At 40.5% G+C, this 27688-nt stretch overlaps 2 protein-coding genes across 2 annotated transcripts; both read right to left on the bottom strand.

Annotated features, from left to right (window-relative positions):
• Positions 1-301: 301 nt before the first annotated feature.
• Positions 302-21407, bottom strand: LOC146695480 (transmembrane protein 150A). The gene is made up of 8 exons (XM_085477679.1): positions 21090-21407; positions 20522-20747; positions 15898-15945; positions 14903-14989; positions 13777-13844; positions 8720-8847; positions 4458-4635; positions 302-3809 (listed from the first exon to the last, which is right to left on the bottom strand). The coding sequence occupies exons 2-8, from the start codon at positions 20584-20586 to the stop codon at positions 3547-3549; spliced, it is 837 nt and encodes a 278-aa protein (XP_085333805.1). The 5' UTR covers positions 20587-20747; positions 21090-21407; the 3' UTR covers positions 302-3546.
• A 1872-nt stretch (positions 21408-23279) lies between these two features.
• ftr14l (finTRIM family, member 14-like) lies at positions 23280-27688 on the bottom strand. Its single transcript, XM_085477677.1, has 7 exons — positions 27098-27688; positions 26906-27001; positions 26545-26778; positions 26253-26412; positions 26027-26143; positions 25121-25257; positions 23280-24998 (listed from the first exon to the last, which is right to left on the bottom strand). Exons 1-7 carry the CDS (start codon positions 27494-27496, stop codon positions 24615-24617), a joined length of 1527 nt encoding a protein of 508 aa, XP_085333803.1. The 5' UTR covers positions 27497-27688; the 3' UTR covers positions 23280-24614.

Consider the following 27688-nt stretch of genomic DNA (forward strand, 5'->3'; position numbering starts at 1 on the left):
ACAAGTTCAGTGCTTTATTCTTAAAAGGTGCTATTACAAAATGTGTATTCCCTCAGTGGCTGCCATATTATTGTAAGAGGTGTAGCTACTGCTCAACCAAAAACGTGGCTTAAGAAACCGTATTGTCATGACTATAAAAAACTGTTGTAAACGTGCCACAGGAAGCTGTTTGCACTACTACCATTCCCACTGTGTGAGATAACAGGTCAAGTTCGGATCTCTGGAGGCATAAATTATAAGTCAAAATGTAAAATAGCCTTGCGGCTATTTCAGCCTTTCTTTTTTTTTCCTTTAGTACCTGCGGGCTTTCTGCTGTAAATGTGGCTCAACTTAGCAAATAATTAGAAGTCTGAATCTTAGTCTGAATCCGTTAGCATTTAGCGGACCACCGATGTCTTAAATTTGCTGTGTTTTACAACTTTAGAAGCACACGCTAGCATATATCACACTTCTTTAAAAAGTACCTTTAAGAATATTTCATTTTGGCCCAGCTTTTTGGCATTTATTAATGACAGAGTATGTAATTAGATCTTTGAGAAGCACTTCTGATGGGATTAAGAAAGTCTTAAGAGAGAAACAAAAAACAGTCTGTAGAGCTTCAGGACGTTTTGGTGGCGAGTGTACCAAACCTGTAAGTTCACCTACAGCTGACACTGTTTTGTTATAGGAGTTTTCCTCTGTTTAATGTCTTATCTATGAGTGTCACCTTCTGTCAATGAAACTGGATAATGTAAATAATTAAACAATAAAAAAAAAAGATTAGAGAACCGCTGTCTGGTTCTTTGTGCTCATGTTGTGTAATGAAGCCACTGGGATTCAACGTTTGCTGTTTTTTGTTTTTTTGTTTTTTTTTATTTGTTGAATATTAAGGCATAAATGGATACAATCATATGACTCTTCATCAAAATAGAATTTACAACTGTGACCTCTTTGGTTTCCATGATCAAAACAGCACATAAGGCACAGGGAGCTGTGTAACTGAGAGTGGGGTGCTGTGAGGAGTGTTGGGTTCTTGTTAGTCAGAAGGCTCTCACCAATGATCTCGATTGCACGAGTGAGCTCGGTTTTCTCGCACATTTAACAGAGTCTTGATTAGCAAAAATAATCTATTACATCATGGCTAATCACCAGTCTTACAGCTGCACCTATACTACACAAAGAAACAAATGTACACAAGGAATCCCATTGACAAAAATGCAATTTAAACAAAGACGGCAGAAAGCCAAAGGCCTTGAATCAAAGAACACAGCTGGTGTGGTAATGTTTTCCTGAGTGTAGAGATCAGATAGATCCATAAATGAGGAAGAATGAGGTATGAAATGAAGAGAATGATGGCGAATGTGAAGATTTAAAAGAAATGTAATGTTTCTTTTTTTTGTAGTGGTCAGCTAGAAATAGGGAATATTCAAACCATGACGTCGGATTAAGTACTTTAAGTAAATGTGAAATGATTAGCACCATTATTTTAGTGAACGTTTCAAATGTATTGAATGTTTAATGTGGTTTCTCAGAGGAACCTCATACTGTCGCAGGCAGAAGCTCAGGCTGGAGTTGAGCCTCCACCTTTATGAAATAAAAGGATAAAAACATTAGTTGGTCTTAGTATTCTGACTGTGGGCAGAAAAAACTGACAATTTTTCAAGTAGAAAAAAACCCCCTCATGTGAGCTTAACACATGCAATAAGCAGTGTGACCAGCAGAGAGAAGCAAGTGCTCAGTGTTGCAGCTGGTGTCGCTTTCAGCTCCGTCCTCAGAGCAGCGTGCGCAGGCTTCCCCATCACTCTAGTTCAGTTAGTCTGATACATTCAGCCTGATAGTGAATAACTACTTTCAGTAACATACTGTGAATTTGCAGACAAATTACACAAACAACATCTCAGCTCGACATGTGGCCAGATGTGCTGATGGCCAATTAATTAAATTACTACTGTTGTAAAGCCTCTGCCTCCTCAAAGCTTGAGAAAATTATGCACAGATGTTAGCAAGCATGGAGCATTTCTCCACGTGCTGGTGTTGCTAACCTTCTGTCCCTGCTCTCACTCTCAGAGTCACCGATTTACCTCATGTCTCTTCTTATTGCTTTGCCGTAATCACAACTGAAGTAAGGGAAAACAACAAGGTAAGGCCTATTTGTGTATTAGCACCAATGCCATAGGCAGACTTGTATTTGGCACATACTGAAAAATAACACGTTAACACTGAAGCAGGACAGTCCATCTCCACCATGTCTTACATTATACAAATCCTTTTCCCTTTATCCCACCACACCAGCTTGACGTGCTGAAACATCTCCACTTGTGCGAAGTTTCCAGCTTCACAATAAAAGGAAACAGCTAAAGCAATAAGAACATGTTCTCCTCCTCCTGCATGTGGGAATAATAAGATGCAGACCTCTGCCTACAGGACCTGAAGACACGTGTAATGCCCCGTCACTAAACTCAATAAAGCCAGTGCTCTGGATTGAATTAGCTGGTACATATTTGGCCTCTCGACACTGTGTCACCTCTCCCTCATATTCTTTTACAGAGAAGGAGTTCAATCCAGCATTATTTAAGAGCTGAGCATTGATCTAGTCTATGGATCCCAAGAAGAATGGGGAAGGGTGTATTTTTTCAGTCTTAATTAGAAGATTTATGTGACTCAGAGCTCACTGAATTTTTTAACACAGTTTAAATAAAGACATATGAAACGTCACCCGAATAGTCCGGAAACAATAAGTCCATGCGGTCTGATACTTTAACAGCAATATTAGGCTTGCATATATGGCACAAACTTTAATGCTGCAATAAGCATTTTAAACAAAATGACACTCGTATCTAAATGCAAGCTCATGAGATGCACAGCAGAGCTCAGAACTACTCTGATGTCCACCAGATAATATTATTTCTGATTAGCTTTGGTCAACCAGCTCCACAGAAATATTTTAGCTTTACACGTGGCTTTGGAAGGGAGGTAATGTGCAGATGAGTATGCAGAATGAATAACCAAAAAAGTAAAAAACAAAAGAAGATCTATACAGTGTAGGGTGTTAATTACAAAGACGTGACTTAACATCAAAAATATTGCTTAACAGAGGTTTACGTGATGAAAAATGCAAACTGCCGCCCTGTTCTGTTTCCAGGATTGAAACACTGTGACACCTTCCCACTGTAATACTGTCAGCTGGGCTGTCCAGCAGCCTTCACTTCTTACACACTCTGAACGCATCGCGGCAGTCATCTGAATCCGAGGCCATCGGATTCACAAGAACTCCATGATCTGATTCCCAAAACGCTCCTCTGATGGTCACGGAGCACAGCCATGAGCAGGGAGAAAATTTGGTTTTGCACGCCTGTGCAATGTGCAAAATGCAAACAAGTTCTTCGGAGACACAAAGTTTGACGTAAGTATAAACTGCAGCAGAGCTACGCCCGCTCTGAACGGCTGCTGCGCTGGCCTGGTTCATTTCAAACCTTCAGACGAACACGGCTGGAAATGAATAATTCAGACTAGAGTTGGAAAGGAATAAAATGAGGCAACTGTGTGGCATCAACGTGTGCCAGGAGGCTACAGCATGGACATGCTTTCAGGTTGGTGTGGATGTGGTTGTGAGTGCAAACCGGGCCCTCCCAGCGCATCCATCTTGTGTTCTCTCCCAGCAGGTCCCAGGGAGCCTCCTCTCGCCAGCACCACCATTGTATCTCCTGACATGCCGGAAAACTCGAAGGCAAAAGTCCCATAAAAAAGCATGATGATGATGCAGAACACCCATTCGAAGATGGCCGAGGCGTGTTGCAGGACGAAGCTCTCCTGACAGAAAAAAACACCACCTGAAACACACGGTTAAGGAAAACAGCAGCAAAGCAATGCGAGGACCTAAAGCTGAAACGCCCCAACAGGAAGCAGTCGTGGACACGGCCCCACTCACCTGCACGATGCAGATTAAACACTCAGTTTTTGTCCAGGTTAAGTAAACAAGACACAATGAGTTAATTAGCGAGCTTTACAAGTGCTCACATGTTGATTATGTTACCCATGAAGAGACAGGCCCAGGCTACAGCTACTGTATATCTGTACTGTAGGTCAGGCTAATATGTTTTTCCCACATGCACTGTAACTTCTCTAGATGGATATCAGCTGACAGAGATATTGGATCGGACTTAAGTCGGTCTTTAATCTTCCACCTCCTACTATGAAATATGCTGGAGTGCGCCAAGATTTCCTGCTGCGTGCTTCCAAAACTGTCTGAAGCAGACACGAGACTGGCGTTAATGCACTACATTAATATCTGGTAAAAAGGTCACTGTATCGTGCAATTATAGAGTTAAAAACTCTTGCTGCTTTATGTCATTGATGAAGAGGTGCCAGGGACTAACTGCATGAAATAATAAATAAAAATATCTGATGAAAAGAGGTCAAAGGGGATGCTTAGTCCCTTAAGCTTCAGGGCAGCCATCTGTAGAGACTGGAAAGGATACTGAGCACCAAGGCTACGAAGGCCAGCAGGGTCATGCAGAGCCGGAGGTGGGCCAAGTTGTACTCCCCTTGGGTTTTGGCCAGTCGGTACGTCAGCGCTGACTGCAGGCACACAAACAGCATACTGGTGGGAAAGGCAATGCCTGCTCCAACATAGTGGAGAATTTTAGCATTATCCACCTGTGATATAAGGACAGAAAACAGGAAGAGAAGGTAAGGGAGCCATTTAAAGGGTTGACGCAAAGATGTAACACAAAATAAAAACATCTAGTGAATGTGACGTGGGCAAATTCAGGAAGTGGTCCCATCGCCCAGTTTCAGTGGTATTTAAAACTCTGGTCGAAGCTTCTTACGATTCTTTAAGTAAAAAGGGAAAAGAAAAAAAAGAAACACAAAAGGCAAGCGTACAGGAGGCAACAGCAGCAAGAAACACGACAGAATGCCTCCTTTTCCCTGCTGGTCACAAGAACAACAAGAAACAATACACAAAAGAGCCGCTCAGGAGCATGTGACTACAGCTCCCACTGAAGGGTCCACACACACACACACACACACACACACACACACACACACACACACACACACACACACACACACTGAACTGAGTAGATAAGAGATCTTGTGGTACATTAACTTGAGCTAGGGACACATTAAACGACTTGACTGATTTGCTCAGATAAAAAACAATAGTTTCATGGTTAATGCCAGATGTATAAATTCTGCTATTTGTTATCATTTTCCAAGATCATTACAGCAACAGCCTCAAAGTTTGGTATCTAAGCCATTTGTCCATTGGCCTGGTCAGTACATGCTGAACATTCTTGTGTAGTAGGCTGATCCTTGAAGTGGCAATGTAAGACTTGCATAAGAAAAGTTTTGAACAGTTGAGATCTGCTGTAAAGCTCTCACACAGTAAAATAAATCCAATTTCTTCTACTCTAGTGTGGCACCTCCACCTCTGGACACACATCAACAACTTCATTTTCTTCTGACTAATCTATTTTCCACGCTAGAGCTGCAAAAGTTTAATCAGTAAATCAGTATTGATAAAGATTCTGATCCAATGTATTGTGAAGCGAAATAATGGTTTATGTTATTTAATGAGAAAATCACTTTGACTTTGTGACGGCACGTTTTTTATCATTTGGCAGGTCGATCGCCTGGTGTTGGCTGCAGACTCAATTCATACACTGCACAGTGAGCTCTATTGATTGTGTGCATGTGTGTGAGTGAGTGTGTGCAGCCAGGAGTGCCAGATTCAATCACTAATACCTGTTTGTTTACGCTATCAACTGATCACTGCTAATCACAGCCAGGTAATGTATGCCGCTAATATATATAGGTGCAATATTAGCAGATTGTGAGCACACTGAAGTGAGCAAAGTGTGGCAGTGAAAAGCAGTGTAACATCAAACAGGGAAAGCATAAGGAAGGAAATGAGAATAAAGAGAAGACTGGGCGGCACTTAAGAGCAACAGCTCTTATTATAGCTACACATATTTATCTGAAACCACTCTGAGCTCCTGCCTTCATTAGTGAGTTTTCCGCAGCTAAATTCAGCACACTATTGAGCTGCACCTGTGATATTTCACAAAGTAGCAGTCAGGTACTGCTACTTTGTGAGGTAGATAAACGCTGTGACGATGTTTCTGTGGGAACAAGCCTAACTTTGTTTTTTTCTCTATTTTCATTTTCTGGAAACAGAACTAAATGAGATGAACTGAAACATACCGACTTTACCGACTCGCCTCCGTTGTGCGGGACATACACAATGGCTGTGAAAATCTGTAACTGAAAGTGGCACCACCACCGATTACAACGGCCCTTTCGACATCACCTGAAAACCAGAGCTTTTAGAAAAAAACAGAGAAGAATGAAACACCATCGTGTTTTAAGTGAGGAACTGGTGTGCGACTTCAGACAATGTTCCTGATTTGCGTGACATCTTCCAGCCAAATAAGATTGGAAATACCTTCAGACTGTAGGTGGTATCAGTCTTTTTCATCCAGATTAGCAGTCCAACGAACTTTTCTACTCCTTTTTCTTTTCTCTTTGTTTTCCTGACAGCTGCTTTCCATGCAGCTGTGTCACACTCAGGCACCTCTGTGTGGCAGTAATGTGCTTCTCCGTCAACAATTCATGTACTTCTCTTCCCAGATCATCAGATCGCTTGACGGGAAAAGTCCCCGTGGCTCCACCACACCACAGCTGTACTGCCAAAGGCTTATGTAACGCACAACTATGCGCTCAAGCAGTTGATGCGGCTGATTACGCTGCCATGTGTTGTGTTTCTTGCGCTTTCTTTGATCTGTTTCGATTTTGACTGTCAGAGTCCTGCTCTGCTCCCTCTTCTCTGAGTCAAACTTGTTTGTGGCATTTGCCAGTGGATCCTGAGTACACGTGTTTTCGATGCTAAAAATGCGGGTTTGTGTAATGTCCTGAACTTCATGAGAGGGCACTGTGTGAGGCGGGCTGCAGGGATCAGGCTCGTGATTGGTTATAGATGGGGCATCTGTTACACACACCCTGTCTGCCTAGCTCCTCTCCATGCATGGCCAGACTTGATGACTCACTTCCCCCTGGCTCTTCTCGTAAAATTCCTCCCTGTTCGGCAGAGCTCGAGCCTCATAGGAAAAGCGGGAAGAAGGTGAGGTTGCCGTTACTACACCCTCGCATGAACTGCCACATCTGCAAATCTGCTCCAATACGCACATACACAACTCTTGTAAGAGGAGTATGTAAAAAGAGCCGAGACTCTAACATGTCAAACAATCTAATTTAACCAAATAGTCACATCTGTAGAAATATTACACTCTAAGAAACTTCACTTTACTTCAACACAACCCAAATTTTCTTTCAAAACTTTTGCTCCTCTCTTCACTCTGAATATAGCATCAAATGCCTTCTCCGTGGCTGTCTCTCCCTCTTTATTTTCCCATGAACTATCTCGGCCTTTTTAAAGCATGGTAACAAGATTTTGCAGTGATATCCAGCCCAGCGTCAAACACCAAAATAACCTCCCCTCAGAGGACGTTAAATGATCTTACTTTTCTTACCCTAACCGTGACCACTTCCTGAATCTGAAACGTACGCTGACTTTTAACCAAAAACTCAACAGTTGACATTATGCACGCTTTCTTTGAAGCGGTCGTAACAATGTTACTGTCTAAACAGAGTTCTGTCCACGCAGCAAAGGTAGTACTAATACACATACACATACACACACACACACACACACTGTCTAGGCATCCAGCCAGAGCTCTAAATATTTAAACTTCAAGAAATTCTTTCCCAGAGAACAGAAGAAGAAATTCACATTGAGTTTCTTCACTTGAAGTTTTAGGACCAAAGAAAGAGGATTATTGTGAACAGTATTGTGCTGATGAAGGAAGAAGTTAACATTACAAACATTGAGGTGTGTTTAATCTCAAATAAAAGGATTGATGGAAAGAAGCAAAGAGAAAGACTCCTAAAAAGAGCCAGGTTAAACAAAGACATGTTAAAGATTATACAGCAGATTATTTTCTTGGCTGTGTATAAGAATTTACTAGAGATGAAGCCATGCCACACCATTTAGCAAAAAGAAATTACTCATTATATTAATGAAACAGGAACCATTTTATCATTTTATCTGAACATCAAAGCTTTTTTACAACCAGCTGGCATGTAGTTGCTGGAGGTTGTGACCAATTTCACCCAGCAAAGAGTCTGCTGCACCAAAAAAAACCTCCTTGAGATTGCGTCTGCTATTGCCCGCAACCTGCTTGGAAGATGCCGACTTGTCCTCATATATCTGCCAACTACTCTAAGACCGGTAATGAAGCTATGAAAAGTGTGACACTAACCCCACTTTTCACATGAAAAGGTGCAACACATTTTTGACTATAGCTTGACTAATAGCTGGTGAGTGTTTGAGAACAAGTTGGCAACTTTTCTTCGAACTATAAATAATTGCAGCTACATTAGCGACCCAAGTAATTACAAGGACGCTTTTGGTGCAGCAGACTCTTTGTGAGAAACTGTACCCAGCATCCAATCACCAACCAGTCAAGAAATACACATTTTTCCTGAGTGACCAGAGGTTGCAAAAGGGTTGCCAGCCAGTCTCTAGGACTACACAACAGAAGCCTCAGTCTCTGTGTGTTTAATTTCACTATTTCCCATGCTGAATACAATTTCTTTGGGTATCCATAAATCTTTGTCTTCATCAGCATTTACAGCGACCTCTCTGTGTTTTATTGTTAAAAAAACTAGAAGACCGTACCTGGAAGTTGCCCACCATGATGAGTCCAGCACCACAGATCCAGCCCGTGCAAAGACTCGCCGTGTTCAGGACACAGTTTTGATGCTTCTCAATGACGTGGGCGTAGCGAAGCAGCACAATCACCATCACTAAAAGAAGGGAGATGAAAGTCACTGCATGCAAGAAATGGAGAAAAGGCATCATCTGGCTTTTTTTGGACGACTATCATAAAAAAAGTGCCTGGCTTCAATTTAACGCAAACACTCTCACACGTCACTTAGCCAAGAAATACATGAACTCCCTGAAAGCTATATTACAGGAAATCAGAGATGTTAAGCAGCTTCTCTGACTCAAAACTATGAGAAGCAGAAAATGGCGGGAAAGTGAGAAGGATATCTTGGTGGGGGGTCGATCCAAACCTACATACGATTAAAAGGTGAAGGGGAAAGAAGTACAGTATATGGGACAGATGAGTGCCGATGTGCTAACAAGCTCTGACTGGGTGCATTGTTGGAGCACTGAGGAGCTGACCCCCATTTGGGTTCTCTTTGTTGGCTCCTCACGGCTGGTGCCTGATGAAGGCTGACTGGGCTTGGAGAAAGCGGGGCATATGGGGAGAGTGAAAAGTGGAGGGTGGGAGAATTAGTGAGGACAAGGAGCCCCTCATGTCTTGACCTGACGCTTATATATTGTTCCAGGGACTAAAGTGTTATGTTAACTCTGTCACTGTGTCTGTGTAAGAGGCAGCTTTTCAGAAGGTCTGTGTCTGCCAAAAGGGAATACAAATGGAGACTGTGGTCATGGCTAGAAAAGAAAAACATTTCCACGTAGAGTCTTTACATTGATAGATTTTTCCTTCCTCTCTGAAGCTTTGTCTCCAGGGTTTGTCTATGCCGTGACGTGTCTGGCTTTAAGTAGCGTCTCAGTGAGCGGACACATTTTATAGCCCGGCCACAACCTCAGGATGAAGCAGTAGAAATTATTGATTCCAGGCCTGATCTTTTGTTTTAAAGCGACTTTTTCTTCGCAGCTGTTAAAAAATCAGCCATGCATATTTCACATCATTTTCTGATTTTGACAACAACAGCAAAGCTTCCAGATGATAGTTGTTTGGCTCATGCTGAGGATAAATTACTGAGGGGAAGTCACCACACCACAATTGCCGCAACACTAGGGTGAAAAATGAGTCACCAGCAAGCTGCAAAGATAAAAAGATGATATTAAAAGAATGTTTTTCATTAAAAAAAACACACAAAATAATACACTAATGCAACAGCCAAGTCACTCATGATTATAGTTATACTACATTTTATTAATGTTCTGCCCAAACGGGAAAAAAAAGATTTTAAAAAAGGCCTTCAGCTTTTTTTTTTTTGCCGATCTTTTCATAGTTACACATCCACACAGCTTAGGTATGTATATGATTTATAGAGAGAGTTCAGCATCACATGTTGAGAAATTATGTCTTGCATAATTTCCTGTTAGAACAATAGTGCAAAGTTCCCACCGTTATGTTAACCATTCTGTTTTAATGTGATGTTTGGAGGGAGAATTAATTTTAAGTCCATCTGATCTGCAAAGTTTACTATGAGCTCACTGAAATGTTGCTATTAAATCTGATAATAAAAACATTTGTTTAAACCTTAAAGGCAAACATTGGTACAAGCAAGACCAAGACATGGTTATGTAATGCTATTTAAAAAACTAATTAATGATTTATTTATGTTTTTATATTCACTAGCTCTAACTTGTGTGTATCTGTGTTTGTGCGAGCTTTCTTCTGTTTCATCCTTCTGTACCCAAATCAACTCGGCAAAAGTGATTTCAGTTACAATCATGGAAAAACAAACAACTGTGTCTCCGGGCACGGAAACAGTCTGCTCATTGGCTCCTTTTTATAATGGAGAACATGCTGTATTGCTGAAGGGAAAGGAAAGTCGACTGCAGCTTTTTCATTAGATTAAAGCGCCTCGTTCACCCTGCTGCAGACTGGCTGCTGGTGGATTCTTTTCTGTTTCAACTAAATGTGTGTTTCATCATAACAAATGAGCGTGTTTAAACTTGTTGGCATTGTGCAGTCATCCTGGAATGATGAAAGCTACGCCTGAAGGTTAAAGACAAGGACAAGCAGCTTCTCTCTATAGGAAATCAGTGTTTCTTCTTCTATTCTGGGCACATTTGTGTGGGCATTTTTTTTGGTATCCTTGTCAGATGATGCATGTTTAGTAAAGTCATGGCCTCCTCCAGTGTAAGGGCTTCATATCCCATGCATCAGCGCCACCTGGACTCGAAGGTCACAACAAGCTGCAGTGTGACAGCTTATTTTACCCAAGGATGCCATGCAACAGCACCTAACACTGTTCCAATACTTTGTTACCTTCCACAGAGCAGCCCTTTACAAGTTCATGCTATTTGCTCTGAAGTCAGGAAACCCAGTGCAGGAAGTAAAGTGCTCCCACAGACACTGACTCACACACTACTTCTATCTTGCATGTATACTTGCAACAAGGTGGACAATCTCTCATGCATACATAGCCCTGCACGTGCCTTTGCATTCACATACGCAGGGCTGAGTTAACACTAAAACTGATGGGCATTAATAAAGTGCTTATTACCCAGCGGCACTCGCACCTCACAGTAGAAAAAACCTTGCCACCCATACAAGGGGCTATATTTCAACCCAAACACAACATTTCACCGTCTCCCACAGAAGGTATGCAGACAGAGAATGCATGTATTGTCTTTCAAATGTTTTGTGTGTACACTGGCAGAAAAGTGGGAACTGAACTGAAAAGGAGAAAAAACAATTACAGGGCGATATAAAATTCTCCAAGTTCATGTTACTCCTTTTGGAAGTGACACCTGCAGCCAACTATAGCAGACACAGCCTTCCAAGTAAAACATAAATCAATGAGCTACTAGCTAAGCACGCAATATTTAAAATAGTGTTGTATAGCTACATACCACATCAGCTTTACATACTTATGTATAGACAAAAGAGGTAGCTTTATAAACAGTATTAACATACAGACTGATGGGATTGCAAAGGGGGAAAAAATGCAGCCAAAAATTAGAAAATTAAACCTTCCAAACCTCACAGATTCACCCGAGTGGGTGAAAGTGCAAATGAACTCAGTTAAAAGGATGTGATGGATAATTTTTAATCAAATGCAGCAGCGATACATCACTTACAATAACATCAAGGTTGAGGGTCCTTAAATCTCAATTTTTTATGTTGTTTTTAAAAAAAGAATAGAAATGCAGAGGAAATTATGAAGGAATTATGCAGAATTTCAATTCCCAACTGTCATTAGCTCTCCAAAAAACACTTTAATGGATGAAGGTGGAGTGTTTCACTGAAATTACTTATTGAGCGGTCATATTAAATTCTCTTAATTAGAAATATAATCATCTTACGGTCATGGAAAACAAAGAAAACAGCAAATATCAAAATCTGAAACATGTTGACATGCTCATTTTCCCACTTCCTTAAGTGATTCAGCTCAAGTTATGTGTTCTAATGAAAACAAAATATTAGCTGACATTTTATGTAACTGGGAGGAAAATGTGCGTCTCTAATATCTCAAAACACATTTATGACAAAGACAGAGATACAAGCTTTTATCCTTTCACAATGAAAAGGGATTTGTTTCTTTTACTCACTATGTACTTTCTAAGACATCTTTTCTTTTGGTTGCTGTCACTGATGGTTTGGTGGGTGACTAACAATGAGCGCAAGAGAAACTTCATTCACAAGGAAGAGGAACTAAGAAATTTAGATGAAAGCTGTTTAACAGTCACTGTGCGCGGAAGTAGTGCAGGATTACCTCCACCACACACCATTATTTCACACTTATACTGCATACATATTATGAAAGAGTCATTCTAGGTAAGCATGTTTCAAACAAAAGTTACAGAGCTACATCTTAACTAAGCCAGGTAAAATCCATCATCGTGATGAAGCAACAGTGGTTGCAACATTTTCTCACTGCCACATAATTTACCCGTGAAATAAAACACAAAAATCAAAGGCCAGTGTTTAGCCAAGGTGTGTTTCTCTGACACCAATAATATTATGTACCGATTTTAAAGATTCTCACTGGTTTTTTATGCATATAACCTCCCTCTAAAGGAAAATCAGGTTGCAAAAGATTTTCAAAAGTGGGGTCTAATTTACTCAAGCAAACAATATACTTTTCTTTATCAGATAATAGAAATACTTCTTTGACTATGTGTGCAGCAGTTGTACTCAGGTGTGTATTCACCACCTAATGGGTCTGTTAAGAGCCTGGAAAAAGCCTGTAAGTACACAAGGGCAGCTCCTGAAATGCAACCATCTGCCTCCTTTTTCAGCATTGTGTACACATACAGTATACAATGCTGCAAAGTTCCTCCATTCTTGTCACAAGCAAAGACCAGAGCTACAATTTGCATCTCAAAAAGACAGCTTACAATGTCCAGAGTCTCACAGTCAGACAGAAAAATAGCTGCTAGAGGCTTGGATAAAAACAAAGCACAGTAACTTTTTACACACAGCTAGAAAATTAACCACAGCTGGAAAACATTATCAAGATCGGGCCAGTCGAAGCCACCAGTGAACGGAGGGCAGCAGCACATGTAGAGACTCCCAGAAAACATGCAGACCAGCAATTGAGAGCTCATTCTTTCTTTCAGACACAAGAGTTTTCTTTGCATCTGTGTTCGGACTTGTTCTGTATTACAGCTAATTTTTGCTTTCAGCTTCTCTCTTATTCACAGGGGGGGGGTCGCCACATTGGGCAGCTTCACATGTTTAATCTGACTGACTTTTACACCCTTCCTGAAACAAACCCAAAGGGATTTGTGTCATCTCCAGGAATCAAACCGGGGATCTTACCATTGTTAGGCAAACAAGCCCCTTCCTTTTTCTATTTCTACAATGGGAAATACAATGTGTCTACTTCAATAAATATGCTTATGTACATTCATTTGTTGACCTGGCTGCCCTGCAGGTGTGTCTTGAAATTTTAGCTTGCTGGTTTACACAGTTAATATAAGCCAGTCTAATGTGTCCTGAGCCATGCCTTATGATGCCTTACCCATGAATGAGCCCGTGCTGCAGATAAGGCTGAAGAAGCAGCTCTCAGGAGGAAGAGTCCCACATTTACTGCAAGAAACAATTACAAGAAAACCATCAGAGCAATACCGCAAAACAATGCACCACTGCCTACACCTCCAACCATCAACACATCCAGAGGTACTCTATGGCTGTTCCTCACATCCTGAAGTCAAGTGTTTGACTTTTCACCTACTGCTTGCTGCTTTTATTCTACGAATGGGAAATGTTTGTAGGAGGGAAAACTCAGAGACAGTCAACACTGGCTGTCTGTGCCCAGACTCCCATTGAAGCCAAAGTCCTCTCAGCTGACTCAAGTCATACACACATTCTTCACTACATGGATCAAAACGCACCATTCATTAGACTAAAGCTGACATGAATACATTTTAAACAATTGATTCATCTATGGCTTGTTCGAAGGTCCGTTTTATTTTTACCCAACAGCGCGGTATTTAACACAGATTAAGAAAAATGCTTCTTCCACCTTCCCTGCTTCGACTGCTTAGCAACAACAGCGCTGCTATATTAAAGATTAATTTTCTGTGTTAAACTGTAGCTGCACACTTGATTTGTAGAGGTGGTGGTGGTGGTGGTGGGGTCATTATCGTTGCATATTATCTTTTCTGGTTTTCCTTTTTTTTATGCTTTGTTTTTTTGTTAAATGAAAGCCACTGTGGCTATGTGGTACAACATGTCTTTGATGTTGAAAGCTGAGAGGGCCAAAAACCCAAACAAAGAAGCAGGAGTGTCTTGATTTCCTCTGGACTGTAAGCCGACTCCTCCGTGTGCGTATGTGTGTTTACATGGCTGAACGTAGGCCCGTGTTTTGCCTCCAAACTGCCACGGTGGCAGGCAGGATATTTCTGCCACAAGTTATTTTCAGAATGCACACACACACACACACACACACACACACACACACACACACACACACACACACACACAGAAGAAACGTCTCATTCTCCTCACTCGCTTTTTTTCTTTTTAAATCAACAATGTGCCGACAGGGGTCACGCAAAACAATGGGACAGTGTTCCTGTTCTGACTCAGCAGAAGCAAAGGGGCAGAGAAGAGACGGACATGAGGTACGACTCCATCTCACTGACCTGATGAGAGGTACATTGTCTAGTGTGCAGCACAAGGATGGCCCGCTCTGCAAATACAGCTCCTCCTCACATGACTGGTTATACAACCTGAAAGAAAAAACAACCAAACAAACACCAAACATGTGTGGCAGTGCAAAAGCAAATGTTAAAAAAAATTGAGAAAAATTGCGTTTATATTAGGCTGTGGACACACAGTGGAAAATAGCTAACAAAGCAAAGACATATTCCTGATTTTTTTTCACTGGGTCTAGTAAAAATATATGAGAAGCTGTATAATACAGTATGTTGTTAAACCACAGTACAGTAACTGTATATTAAGCACCATTTTGTGCGATCACACCCAGGATTTCTTTTGTTTTTAGGGTTGGTGTGTCAAAGAGGCAGAAAACCACTGTGTCATCAAATGCTAGCTCTGCTCGTGGAGATTAACCTCAGCTTGTCCGAAACGAGCCCAGCATCCAGAGCAGCAAAGCACACGATCTGACAGCAACGACAAATTTTTCAGCATCACAGCTTTAGATTTGTGCTGATTTTCTAGATTAATATTCATCTCTGGCTCTGCTTTACAGTGTGTCTTTCTCCTACCTCCCTCCCCTCAACCACATCCGGTTGCAGCAGGTGCCTGCCCCTCCCTGAGCCTGGTTATGCTGGAGGCTTCTTCTTATTAAAAGGGAGTTTTTTCTTCCCACGGTCATCAAGTGCTTGCTCATGGGGGTTTGTCTGATTGTTGGGGTTTTCTCTGTATTATTGTAGTGGTCTTTACTTTACAATATAAAGTGCCTTGCAGTAACTGTTGTTGTGATTTGTCGCTAAGTAAATAACATTGAACTGAACTGAACTGTGAGTGGATTTTAATGAGTCTCTCAAACGTTTTTCAGCCGACTGAGCAGGAAATTATTCTCACTGGCTCTTGTTGCAAAAGAGGTGCAAGGAAGGTTACAAAGGTCAAGACTGACTGTAGGGATCAGCAAAATACAGAATAGATGTCAACATACCAGTTTTCCACAGGGCAGACATGCTGGTTGTAAAGGGCCATGGCATAGCTAAAAAGGAAAAGGAAATGATTATCCAAAATCAAAGGGAACAGTTATTTTATATTTTTAGCATACATTGTAAATTTAAACTGACTCAATGAGCATTCATACGGCAAAAGCCATTAGAGTGGTAGTGGTAGGAAAAAAAGATACTTCTCACATGCAGCCTCAGAATAGGAAGTTTTTTTAGGTCATTGAATTCAAGTGAAAAGCAGAGGGGAGTTCAATGCAAAAGCCACAGCTAACATAATAACCTGACACTACTGTGACGCTAGACTGTCAGGAGGTGAGCAGGCCATAAAGGCAAGGAAACGTAATATCACAGTGAACATGAATCCTGAACAGATTTATGTAAAACCCACGTAGCCATCAACTGTTAAGCTCACTAAAACCCTTTTGCATATCTGTCATGTCTTTGCAGTAGCATTTCTCATGTGGTCGCTTATTTACAGTGATGATTTTATATGACTGAAAATGACCTACATATGATTTCAGGTCTTTTCATTTATTGAACTTTTAGGGTGACCCAAAATCCTGCACCTGTTTAACTTTCAGGAACAGTTGAGCTGACTTTTCACCATTTCTTACCCTTTATCTGAAACTGCTGTATAAAGCACTTTGGGTGCTTATGTAGAGTAGAAAAGCACTATTAAAGAACCTCCATTTACCTCAGATGGCTCATTTTTGTCAAAGTGGTATGACTATGGTGAGGATACTGACCAGCCGCGGCCATACAGAGGTCAACAATCTAACATAAGTAACATAATATCTGTATATGTCAACTCTAAACACAAACACCAATGTTAAATATATTGATCCATCCATTTTCTTCCGCTTGTCATCAATTCAGGGATGCAGGAGGAGATGTGAAAGGAGAAGCAGGGTAGACCCTGGCCAGACCGCCTGTCTGTTGTGGGGCAACACAGACAGACAATCGTTTGAACTGACATTCACACATGTGGGCAATTTAGAATCACCAATTAACCCAACTCCACTACCTGCATGCCTCTGGACTGTATGAGGAAGTTGGAGGAGGTGTCAGAAGTACCCAAAGAGAATCTGCAAACTCCAAAAAGAAAGCTTGCTTTGAACCCAGGACCTTCTTCATGTGAGGCAACAGTGCTAACCGTTTACTTTATATTATCTTCTAATTAAGATTTTGAAATATTGAGACCAGTGCTGGCCACAAAAATCCCCTTTTGCACAGGCTACAGATAAACTCTATAACTGGAACATCTTCAATCAGGCTGCAATGACCACTTGCATTATTATACCTGACATTGTGACCCTGCCTGGGAAATTTTTCTACATAACAAACCATTTTCAGCTAATGATACAGAGGCCACATTAAAGGGCCAGATGTCCAGCGTGTGGTTTTGAATGGCTGAAGAAAATGCTATTTAACTGTGAGTCCTGTGATTAAGTCCTCAACACGAACATGTGCAGCTCAACTGTGTCTGCTCTGTTGCTCAAGTCCTACACAACTGCATATGCAGATAGGACGAATATGCACATGCAGAAAGAAATCATGGGAAACTCAGGTTTCTGAGGTGTTTACATATCCCACATCATCTTTATTTTTACTTGTTTTAGCCACATTTCTATGTGGGCATTTCAGGAAGGACATGCAACAATCACATATAACCTTGTTATTCACATGCAACAGTAAAAACACTATTTGTAACAGCCAGAAAACCACAGGAAGACCGAGTCATACAGACAGAGTATCTTTCCTCATTTTTGCATGCAGTCCTAGTTCAGCAAGAGGTTAAGCACCAATCAGGAATGTTTCCATGGCTGATAATATCCTACTCACAGGCCAGTCTTTACAGGACAGAGATATTTCCCAAAGACACAAGCAAGAAATCAAAAGCAAGACATATTTCATAACGTTAAAAATAGCGGTATTAAATTATTTCCACTACACAGTATCTGCTACAATTTCATGTGTCGACACAATATCAGATTCAGAAAACACGGGCTGTCCAACCTGAGCAGGTGGACAGTTTTTTCTTATGCAGGGTGTGCACAGCTATATAGAACTTGGACACGGAGTGAAACCCAGTATCATACATGGCAGTTCTGTCACCAATGTCTGTTTACATCTTTGTCTTGGAAATCGCCAGCTAGCACCTCCTATCCAATGATCACACGCAAGATAGGTGTGACTGTCCAAAAGGTCAAGATAACAGGCAAAAATATTAGTCTGAGCATAGCTATCATTACTATTAAAACAATGTGTCTATTAATTTCTACAACATTAAAAAATAATCTGAGGGCACCAGCTGGTGTTAGAAAAGAAACGCCTGGAGAATCTATTTTTAGTTAACTTTCAAGTGTGAAATTAATCCTGCTACCAGCTTTTTAACACTGCATTTGCTTAGTGAAATGCACAGCTGGTTTTGACTGCTGTAAAGGCTGTCAACACTTGGCTGGCTGGTTAGATGGGGGCAATAACCCTCTGGGATTTTTTCCATTGGTTGCATCTTACTGTTCCCATGGATCTCTCACTGTAGATGAAAGTCAGCAAGCTACAACACACAAAAACTATGTAGGTCCGACCGTTTTTTTCAAAATTGCAGGCCGAGATTTCAGCTAACAAACAAATGACTCATTTAGGTGTACTCCAGGTACACAGAACAGGAGAGACCACAAAGGGTTAAAGACACATCAATCACCGTGTAAAGAGCGCTGCTCTAGCACTGAGGAAATCCATCACTGTGAGTGAAAGAAGACTTCCAGCTTTTGATTATGATAAAGGAACAGAAACAAAAGTGCACCATGTCCTCCCTTTTATCTATTGAGTGTGTGATAAGCCTTAAAGGAAAATGTGCCAATGTGTACCTTCAGGCGTAAATGACGGTGATAGACATTTAAGCCTTTCGAGAAACACAGTAACAAACACACACCTTTCATTTTTGTCTGCTTCCTTTCCATATGTGCTGAACACTACAAATGGTACCAACAAGACAAAAACAAAAATCAAAAATCTAGAAAAAAAAATGCAGGAAAAAGAAAGCTTAGGTTGTTACATTTTTCCCTGATTTTGGGGGTGTATTTTATACATCTGGCCAGCTTCTAAAGCTAGAACAGCATCTGCAGCTCTGGGGAGCTTCTAAATAAAGTGAACTTATTTAGATGTAGCTGGAACTAAACCAGCGCTTTATGTGCTCAGCAGAGGCTAAGTAATAATAGGTTTGTTTATATAATTAGACCCCTATCAAAGCTCAGCAATGGCTGTAATTGCATGTGCCTTTAAGCAATGTTTAAGTGGAACAGACCCTGTTTTTTATTTAGGACCAAGTCCTACATAAAGAAAGACTTCGATGGAAAAATCTTTTTTTGTTGGGGATTTGTGTGTTTTTTTAACAATGAAAAGTCCCAAAAGCTCTACAAAAATAACCTCAGAAAAATGTGTGAGCCAATAAACTATAGATAAATTTGGCAAGTACTAGTTAAACTCCCATTGCTTCTACAGCATGGTTGCTGGATAACATAAAAGACACATATGCAAATACACTGACTGACTGATAAAAGTTGAGAAACAGAAGCCAAGACTTCTTGGTGGTCCAACTTGATACAGAAAACACTTGGCATGGGCGCCAGATACTGAGTGAAAATTTTGCTTACGTTCTTTCCCACCCCTTTCCAGTATTTACCTTACTCCTACCCAGTCATCCACACTGGGAAGCAGGAGTTATGCAACATGCCACATTCTGTGACATTCCCCAAGTCTGAAAAAGACCCTTGACTGCTCTTAGAAACAAGGCGCCCTTGTCAAGGTAACAGGAAGGAAATGGGTGTAAAGGGGCTGGCAATCTGCAGCTCTCAGCATCTGAACTCAGATCAGCTTTCTGCTCAGAAAAAAATGCCCAAACTAGACAGATTGGTTTTCACCTTCATGTTCTCAAATCAGCATGGAAACATTAAGCCGCTACACCTGGATACACACTACTGATTGGACTGTTGAGTAGCCACGCACATCACAACATTAATTGCCATATGGTCTCAAGTTTGGTGCTTGATTAGGCTGTTTAGTCTCCATGCAACTTATCAGTGATGCAGCACATAGCCTTGATTCAGAACTACAACAATTTAGAATTGGGCCATCTGTCTCTCTCCCCACTGGGGTTTGCATTCCTTGTCCCAACAAAATAATAGAACAGAGAGAAGAGCTGTCAGCCCAAGTATAACCAGGAGGGTTTCTCTCCAGCACATCTGCTCAGACACTGTACTACAGATAATTAAGATTTACTGCAAACCTGCATGTCTGATTTTTAGGATAATGGTGATAATCCCGGATCATTACTGGAAAGAGTTAATCCACATGCAATTGCCATGACTCCCAGGAATTCAGGGTAAATATGTAGTGCTGCACTCCTGTAGGCAGGAGAGGAGGCTGGAGTATCGAAGAGTATTTTTATTACAACATGATTCCAATTCTTAATTTGTATTTTGTCATTTTTAAAGTTATGGACAGGGTATAGATCCAGATGTCAAACCTTAGAACATTTACATAGATTTTAAACTTTTCTGATGTCAAAAAAAAAAAAGAAAGAAAGGGGAAAAAACAGACAATACTTACACAACCCATATCCCAGTGATGGTCAGGACAGGGAGGCTAACAGGTAGTATCATCCACAGAGACATCTTCCAGCACCTTTCTTCTTTTTCCTCTCCAGCCAGCTGAGCAATGTCTTCTCAAGTAGGATTAACATTTATCTGAGTGTGACTGACATGTGCACCGATTCATTTTCCTGAAGATGGAGGACGGTTGATGGGACAGCGGCAGGACAGATGTCTCTTTTCAGCTAGTGAATGAGAGGATCGATAGGGTTGTTCCGTGAGGTTGATTAGGAGCATTCACCTACTCATCATCATTAAATGATTAAGTTAACTATCAAGAACAAGCTATTAGTGACCACAGCAATTTAATTTACATCGATCAGCAGGGTGCATTACCTTACATAATCCTGCTTTCGTGAAGCTTTAGTTTTCTGCTTTTCTTAAATGTTCAACAACATTTTATAAGTTTGGGGGTGTTCGGGGTGGACACATTAACCGCTTACATTTCAAATGCGACGGTTTTTTGTCCACCTTCCTGTTTCTAGCTAGCAACAACAAGCATCAAAGGTAAATCTGTGACAACTCACCTTCTGCCTCCTTGTAAGCTAGCAAATGCAGATTGTTTTTTTTCTTTTTAGGAAAATGAAAACTTTGAGTACGCCGGCGTGTCCTCCACAACTCTGGCACCCCCAACCCCCCCAAAAACTATCACGACTTAGCTTTAATTTTACTTGGGTATGTAGATTTTTCCAGAGCAGATGGGACCTCGGTTAGCCGTGTTCGCGTTGAAATGAGTGGGGGGAAGGCTGGCTTCACAGCAGCCAGTCCTTCTGTATCTCAGCCGCCACGAGTATCCAGCTGTTTGACTCCGCCCACATTTGGTTACGCACGTGTGGGCGGGATAGCGCGGAGGAAGCTCAAGAAGACAAGTTTGTCCTACCGTATTTGGACAAAGTTTTAAATTATAAAATAGCAATTACATCCACACAATGTTGTAATTTGAATATTACTGTTTTAAATCAGTTCCTTTCACCGTGAGACCCTGAGAGTAGGCCTACTACACTTGGAACCTGTACGTTTCCTTCGCTGTTAACGGTAGGAAGAGGGTACGGCCAGAATAGAGGGCTCTGAGTACAACCTGGAAGCTTTCGCATTTTCTTCTTTTTTGTGTGCATGTGTGTGTTTTTCTCCCGTGCTTTCTTATCTCATTGTAAAGACACGCGTCTTCGTCTTTACGTCAGCACCGTGTAACTCTCTGTTTATATACAACATGTGTGAATGAGCGTGAGACACCGAGCCCCTTAAACAAAACGTGTTTCTGCTGCCCTCTGCAGCTTTAACGAATTAATATTTTCATTTGTCAGCTATACATAATCTGCGCTGGGTCCTTCTGTGAAAAAATCAATTACGAATCAGCATATTTAATAAACTATGCAAAACTTTTCCCCCCATTCTTTTCTCATCAGTTCCTATAACTTCATTAGTACAAAAGACAGACGCGTGGAATTTATCAGGGCCAAAAAGCGCCGTTAAAAACAGCAGACAAATCCTTTTTACACCGTCTCCACGTATCTTTCCATCTAAAACAGCAATCATGTAATATATTCATATAATGTGATATCATAGTTTAGATTGCAAAAAAACTGCACCATTATAATGTCTATGACAAAGAGTAAGAGAACCAGTGCCCTAAATGTTTTATCTGTTTTCTTATAATTCACTGGAGCTTTCCAGACTTATATGACCACGTGGAATAGATGGCTGGTCAAACTTTATCACAGCCAGTGGTTCAATCAGAGGTGTACAACACATGAGCAACATGTGAGAGCATGGATAGGACCACCAGGAATGTAACATTTACTCATATACTTTACTTAGGTTTAATGTATTTGTAATATTTATTTTTGTCTGTATATATTTTTTAGTATTCTCATACTATGTTACTTTTTTATTCAACTATATTTTGAATGCGCTATAGTATTTATTTGACAGCTTTAGCTACTTATTATTGTAGATCAAGCCACAGAACACTATCGATGAAATATGTTCAAAAACATATAGACATAAAAATGTCTGAATATGTTTACTTAAGGTACTTTAATTATATTTTGATTGTTCAACCTTTTCACTGTTAAGTTATTTAAGGTAGGATTATATGTTTTAAGTGAGTTAAAAATCAAAATACTTTCTTCCATTTTGCCAATGTCCAATAGATGACTATATTTAAATTCTTGGGCAGTTCCTAATAATTTCACAAAAAATGTGTAATAGGCCTCAATTTTCATAAACCTGAAATTATGTTTTTGACATCACTTTTCTATTTCTGATTGATTTGTTTTTTTATTAATTGTTTTGGTTTTCCTGCTATATTCTTGATTCCCCTTTGGGCTCCATGTAAAAAATCCTGGAAACGGCTTCAACTGGGGATGAACAACTCAGAACAACGCCTGGTACCTTCAACGAGCAATGAAATCTGATTGGCACATTAATGCATATTGCTGTCAAATGAGTTTCTTTTGATTTTGCTACCTCCAGTGATGCTTTCTCAGTAATAAGAAAATAATGTCGCCCCACAGTCCATTTACTACACCTTTCAGCACATTGTTTTTTTCTCATCCCTTTGATGGCTTCAAGGTGCAAATGTGAGCATATTCAATATCTAGCTCACGTTACAGAAGAGGACCAACCATAAATGGAGTAATTTTTTTTTGCAGGTAATTTCAAAGTTCAACAAACATCATCACACACACAACTCAAGCAGTGCATCACAAAATGTATCTAATAGCTAATGTACAGTTGCTTTATTTCCCAGGGCGAGAAAAAACATCGGTGTGCAACACAGAGGTAGTGAAAAATGTAAGAAAGAGGACAGGAGAGGAAGATGAGAGCGTTTTTTCAAAAGTAGGTAAGTAATGCTTATTTATAAAGCACCTTTCATGTGCTCAAAAAGCATTTTACACAAATTAGAGTAAAATAAATGACAAAATGAAATGCTGTAAAAAATAAATCAAAAAAAGTTAAGATACAGAATAAATTGAAAATAAGAAAAATTTTCCAGTTTTATAAACTGGAAATTTAAATCTTGCATTAATGTCCAAATTTATTTTTAATCAGAGTTCTTCAGTCAGATGTTGGATCAGTACATGATGTGTTAAGTTACATCAAGTAAAACAGAAAACACAGTAGCAACACGGATCAGCTGATCACAGCCTGTACATTAAGAAAAAATCTACTGCAGCTCACAAAAGAAATTCATATGTGACTTGTTTTTAAGTAATTCACATCCCCACATTGCACTGCAACACCTGATTTAACTACAAAACTCCACTTAGCCCCTGGTTTTAGCATATAGAAGGTCACATGTTTACCTACATTTTTATACCAAGCATACCATGAAGGACTTAATTTATACTAAAGTTATTATACATTTAAAAAAAATCAACTGGGTAGAAACTTTATTCCATTTTGGCTGCTTTGAAATGTCTTTGTTATCAGCTGATTAGATGACCCATCAATTCCTGGTTATTGCTGATGAAATTCAAAAGTGTTTAATAAGTGGCCAGTATTAGTTAAAATAGTCAGTATCAGTCAATATGACATGGTATTATGATATTACATTTTTTTAGTCACTTACTTGAACAAGAAAAGAAACTGTTGAATCTAAGTTGTTGAAGGAATAACGTATTAATAGACTGATTAACATCAGCCCTTACAGCAATGTCATTCCCAGTAATGTGAGTCACTTTCTATTTATTGTGTTTTTAATAAGATTACAGAAAATGACAAATTAATCAGTAGCAATATTTTAAAAAAATGTATTTTACAGACATGTGCAACATGTCAGTGATGTAAATATATAATACATTAACATAATAAAGAGAAAGAAAGAAAACGTGAGAAAGCATCCTGATCAATGATTTAATGTTTTTCTACTTACTAATGGCACCCGTTATATCTTAATTTCCCTTAAAAGAGCAACCTGTAACCAAAACACTCATAAAAAGACTTATCAGGAAAAAGTTAAATAAAAGAAGATAAAACCAGCAAAAATGACTCAAACGCCACGTGCTAGATGTCACAGATTTAAGGAGAATGTAAGTCTGAAGAATATCTTACAGTCTTATACTCGTACCAAAGCCCCACACACTGAATGCAGGGTAGAGTGGCTCTTTAAATGTGGTCTGGATCTTGTGCAAAAGACGCATGCCATCAGAGACACTGTAAAATGCCAGTGTTCCTGCTGCATGGTCCAGGTACACGCCAATACGAGAAGACACCGGAGCTGTGATGTCTGTGCTTTTGTTGTTGTGCACAAAAGAGAATTTGGAGTCAGAGCAGTACAGACTCCAGGACTTGTCATTCCAGCCAAAGCTGCATTCATTGGCATTCCCTTTACGACGGATTCCTCTGTAGGTAACAGCCACATCTATCTCTGTTCCCTTCCAGTCCACCTCCCAGTAGCAACGAGTCCCAATCACACTATCCCTGCACAACACCTGGAAGAGAAAGGATGAAATGAAAGCTTAAAAGGCATGATTTCACAAACTATAGAAATTACTTTTTTCCCCTAATAATTTGATCAACTCTCTCTTTCATCCTGTTTAATGTGAAACCTCACCTGCTGCCAGTGGTCAAATCGGTCAGGGTGGTCAGGGTAGTTCTTGGGTTCATTCTTCATCGTGGCAGCTCTGTTACCCTCAGACAAGTGAAGGTTGGGGTGAACAGTGTTGACATCCAGAATCAGCTGACCAGCATCTGAACACAGCAGAAAAACAAGTCCAAAACTCTATTCTGCAAAGAAAAAATACTTGATGAACTGGAACACTCTTCTCTTCTCTGAGCCTGGATAACATCTATGCTAGCTATCTGACAAAGAGGGCCAGCAGTATATTCAAAGTCCTACCACACCCTTGACACTCCCTGTGAATAGTTCAGGACAATACATCATCACAGTAACTGACTGAGGAACAGCTTTTTTCCCTGGACTCCATCTTACTCCTCCTTGCCACGTCAAAGCACAGTTTCAAAGACCTATGAGCGGTGACACACACACACATAGCACTATTCACACCAGTTCATCAGGTATGTAACATATGTTGATATACTGTCCTTTGTCCCTGTTTTTTGTTATATATCAATGAGAGATATGTGCCTGAGTATGGTAACAATTGTGATTATACCTTTAAAAAAGGTTTCTAGCTCCCATGAATCAGCTCATTCAAAGGTTTTTATAGGTGCCATCAAAGCAGGAACACCTGTATTTACTTAAGTAACTTTGCTTCCTTATGTTTCACCAAACCAGTTCTGCCACCAGCATACCTCCCACTGCAAGTTTCGGTCATTTCACACACAGAGCTGCATATCCATGCATGAAACAGTAACTGGAGCTATTTAACATTAGATAAAATACAAAATGTGCTTCCCATGACAGTATGTAAGTAGGATTTTCTGTAAATGCAATGCTGGTGCTGAAGATTTACAGATAGGCTGAAGGAAGGTTACAAAAATGAATCCGGTAACTCACATCTCAAGAAATCTTCTCTTGCTCTTGGTTCTTCTCTTATCTTTGGTTCCTCCCTCAGCACGGATTCTCTTCTTGACTTTCTTTCTTCATTTTCTTCTGTGATGTGGACTTCCTTCACTGTGAAGGCAAATTAAAAATGCACATACACAACAGCAGATTAAGAAACAACAGAAAAAAGCACATATCATCTGCGCTATCTGAGATGAAAAAAGGCAAGTCTGTTCACCTGCTCCTGAGATTTTGCTCATTTCAACTTTGCTGACTTCTTCCACTTGTAATTTCAGTGCAGAGATGGCTCTCTTGGTAGCATCAAAGGAGTAATAGGGTGCGACTCTGATTTTGTTGAGATCTTCATATCCCGAGGGGCCTGACAGGGACTGCCAACTCTGGCGGGAAAAAGAAGAAGAAGAAGAAGAAGACACATGAGACATACTAGACAGTGAATATTTTTACTCTTTTCTCCAAAGACCCCTGACTTTCGCACCATATGTTATCTTGGTTGGGGTCGCCAGCCTCACCTGTAGGAAGTGTATGTGATCATCAGTGTGTGAAAGCAACTCCAGGTCATTGTGCTTCTTCTTCAGCAGAGTAATCTCCTCTTCTAAACGATCCAGCAGTGTTTCGGCCTGGGTCACGGTGGTCCTTTCGTGGGTGCGGATCATTTCCTTGACTTCAATATACTTTCTCTCGATGGAAAGCAGAAGCTCAGTGAATATGCGCTCGTTTTCCTCTAAGACTGTTTGAGCAGAATGCTGGTGAGATACAAAGGAGAGGAAGATTTTTTCACATCATGAGTTAAAAACGGTTACTTTTAAAAAGAATATTTTAATTGTTATAGTTAGATTAGTGTGACTTGCACGAGGCAACTTTCTGACTTACTTTAAGTGATTCGACAGCCTGTCGGAGGTCTTGCCACTTTTTAACCCTCTGATCAATCCTTTGTTGGGATTTGTGCAGCGTAACACTAAGTTGTTTCTATAGCAGCAAAGACAAGAAAGAAGCCATCACTAGTCATTAGTGGATTGTCGATAACTTATTTGCTGTGTTCACAGTGTTGCTTTCGCCACTTACTTGTTTCTCAGTCCTCTCAGTGCCAGCCGGGACGATGTCATGGTGTTTGTGTTCATCCATCATGCACAAAACGCACACAGATGTCTCATCAGTGCGACAGAAAGCCTCCAGCAGCTTGTCATGCTGTGCGCAGAGCTTCTCTCTCATCTGACCCGTAGCTTTGACCAGCTTGTGCTTCATCAGGGTAGGGTAGTTGTAGTGAGACTGGACGTGAGTCTCACAGTAGGATGCCAGGCACACCAAGCAGGACTTCTCAGCTTTCTGCTTCTTTGTTGTGCAGAAGTCGCACAGGACGTCCCCGCTCCTGGCCAGGGTCCTGGCTTGGCTGCGACTGTTGGGTCGACGAGATTTATCCAAGCTGGTGTATCTGTCCAAATCCAGGCTCCCGCTGTGTGACATTTTCTTACCAGGAGATAAAAAATATATTTAGAAAAGAAAACAATCCACAGGTGATTAAAGTTCAGCGGCTGTGTGAAGTTTTTAGGAAATCTGATGAGATGAGCAGCTAAAGAAAAGACTTGACTGAAAGTAAGCAGCGCAAGGAATCTACAAGGAGCTCCTGAAGTTGATCGCTACACTGAAACTGCGTGA

This window comes from Copadichromis virginalis, linkage group LG13 (genome assembly GCF_057382275.1).
Source record: "Copadichromis virginalis isolate Kocher_CV1m ecotype Utaka linkage group LG13, C_Virginalis_male_GT1.1, whole genome shotgun sequence".
Taxonomy (NCBI): domain Eukaryota; kingdom Metazoa; phylum Chordata; class Actinopteri; order Cichliformes; family Cichlidae; genus Copadichromis; species Copadichromis virginalis.

Coding starts and splice junctions, on each gene's coding strand:
- LOC146695480 (XM_085477679.1), bottom strand. CDS start 20,586: ATGTCTCTGTGGATGATACTACCTGTTAGCCTCCCTGTCCTGACCATC. Junction 13,845..14,902: donor GACAATGTACCTCTCATCAG/GTCAGTGAGATG, acceptor TGTTTCTTGCAG/TAAATGTGGGACTCTTCCTC. Junction 4,636..8,719: donor TCATGGTGGGCAACTTCCAG/GTACGGTCTTCT, acceptor CTTATATCACAG/GTGGATAATGCTAAAATTCT.
- ftr14l (XM_085477677.1), bottom strand. CDS start 27,496: ATGTCACACAGCGGGAGCCTGGATTTGGACAGATACACCAGCTTGGAT. Junction 26,413..26,544: donor ATCACATACACTTCCTACAG/GTGAGGCTGGCG, acceptor TTTTCCCGCCAG/AGTTGGCAGTCCCTGTCAGG. Junction 26,144..26,252: donor GAGCAAAATCTCAGGAGCAG/GTGAACAGACTT, acceptor TTGCCTTCACAG/TGAAGGAAGTCCACATCACA.